We start from the raw sequence: 1562 nt of genomic DNA, 5'->3' as shown, positions 1-1562 counted from the left end.
TTATGTAGGAAATGTCTTACATGTGGAACTTAGCACACAGGCATGTAGTTCAGAAAGTGTGGGAACTAGAATACCATACTGGTGAATTTACTATGGATTTATTGTGAGATTCTATGATATTGGAAGTGTATTTGTATTTATTCATCACCAACCAGAAAACCATTGCAAAATAGAAACTGGTTTTGCTTGAATGTTGGCAAACAATTTTAGTGACTTATGATACTGACCTTCTCACAGACATGGGTGGAGATAATGAGACCACGGTTGCAGAATTCCTCCTCCTGGGACTCTCTGAAGAGTCAGAACAAGACGACGTAGTCTTTGGAATGTTCTTAGGGATGTACATGGTCACCATCTCTGGGAACCTCCTCATCATCCTGGCCATCAGCTGTGACCCTCATCTCCACACACCCATGTACTTCTTCTTGGCTAACCTCTCCAGTGTCGACATCTGCTTTTCCTCAGTCACCGTCCCCAAGGCATTGGTGAATCACATGGTGGGAAGCAAGTCCATCTCTTACACAGAGTGTTTGATACAGATCTATTTCTTTATCACATTTATCAACATGGACGGCTTCCTCCTGAGTGTGATGGCCTATGACCGCTATGTGGCCATTTGTCACCCACTCCACTACACCCTGATGATGAGCCCCAGACTCTGTGTCCTCCTGGTGGCCATATCATGGGTCATCACAAACCTGCATGCTCTCTTGCACACTCTCCTCATGGTTGGACTCACCTTCTGTTCCCACAATGCAGTGCACCACTTCTTCTGTGACCCGTATCCTATCCTGAAGCTCTCTTGTTCTGACACCTTTATTAATGACCTGATGGTCTTCACTGTGGGTGGAGTGATATTCCTGACACCATTTTCTTGCATTGTTGTTTCCTATGTTTACATTTTCTCTAATGTCCTGAAGATGCCCTCCACCCGTGGGATAAAGAAAGCCCTGTCCACATGTGGCTCTCACCTCACTGTGGTCTCTCTCTTCTATGGAGCAATCCTGGGGATCTATATGCGTCCTTCATCCTCATACTCACTACAAGACACGGTGGCCACTGTCATCTTCACTGTGGTGACACCACTGGTCAATCCCTTCATCTACAGCCTGAGGAATCGTGACATGAAAGCAGCCCTAAGGAAGATGGTTCTCAGATGCTAGAATGTGAGATTTAAGAGCTGAGAGGACTCCCGGACACCATGGTAATTGATCAACACTTGATAGAGGGCTCTAATTTTGTTTAGGCCATACCAATGAAGATGAAATTAATTGATTTGTGGCTGATCACTAGTAATGTATTTGCTAAACTTTGCATCAAGTTCATGCTAACCCCAACCTCTACTCCTATTTGCCAAAATTTTATCTTGTATTTCTATGTGATACACAATATTTATATACTGTGATATATATCATATCATATGTATTTGAAAGCACCATCTTACCAGACAAGATTAAATATAAATAATTAACCAAGAATAGAGCCCTAGCAATGAGCACTTGTGTAACATCTGACTTTCTGAGGATCCTAATTTTCAGTGCCCAGGCAGAATACAGACTGTG

At 43.1% G+C, this 1562-nt stretch overlaps 1 protein-coding gene across 1 annotated transcript; it reads left to right on the top strand.

Moving 5' to 3' along the window:
- The first annotated feature begins 239 nt into the window (after positions 1-239).
- On the top strand, positions 240-1163 carry LOC101998766 (olfactory receptor 1361-like). The gene has a single exon (XM_005350133.2). The coding sequence runs from the start codon at positions 240-242 to the stop codon at positions 1161-1163; it is 924 nt and encodes a 307-aa protein (XP_005350190.1).
- The last annotated feature ends 399 nt before the right edge of the window (positions 1164-1562 follow it).

This window comes from Microtus ochrogaster, chromosome 7 (assembly GCF_000317375.1).
Source record: "Microtus ochrogaster isolate Prairie Vole_2 chromosome 7, MicOch1.0, whole genome shotgun sequence".
NCBI classification, from domain to species: Eukaryota; Metazoa; Chordata; class Mammalia; order Rodentia; family Cricetidae; genus Microtus; species Microtus ochrogaster.
This window is presented reverse-complemented; position numbering and strand designations above follow the sequence as displayed.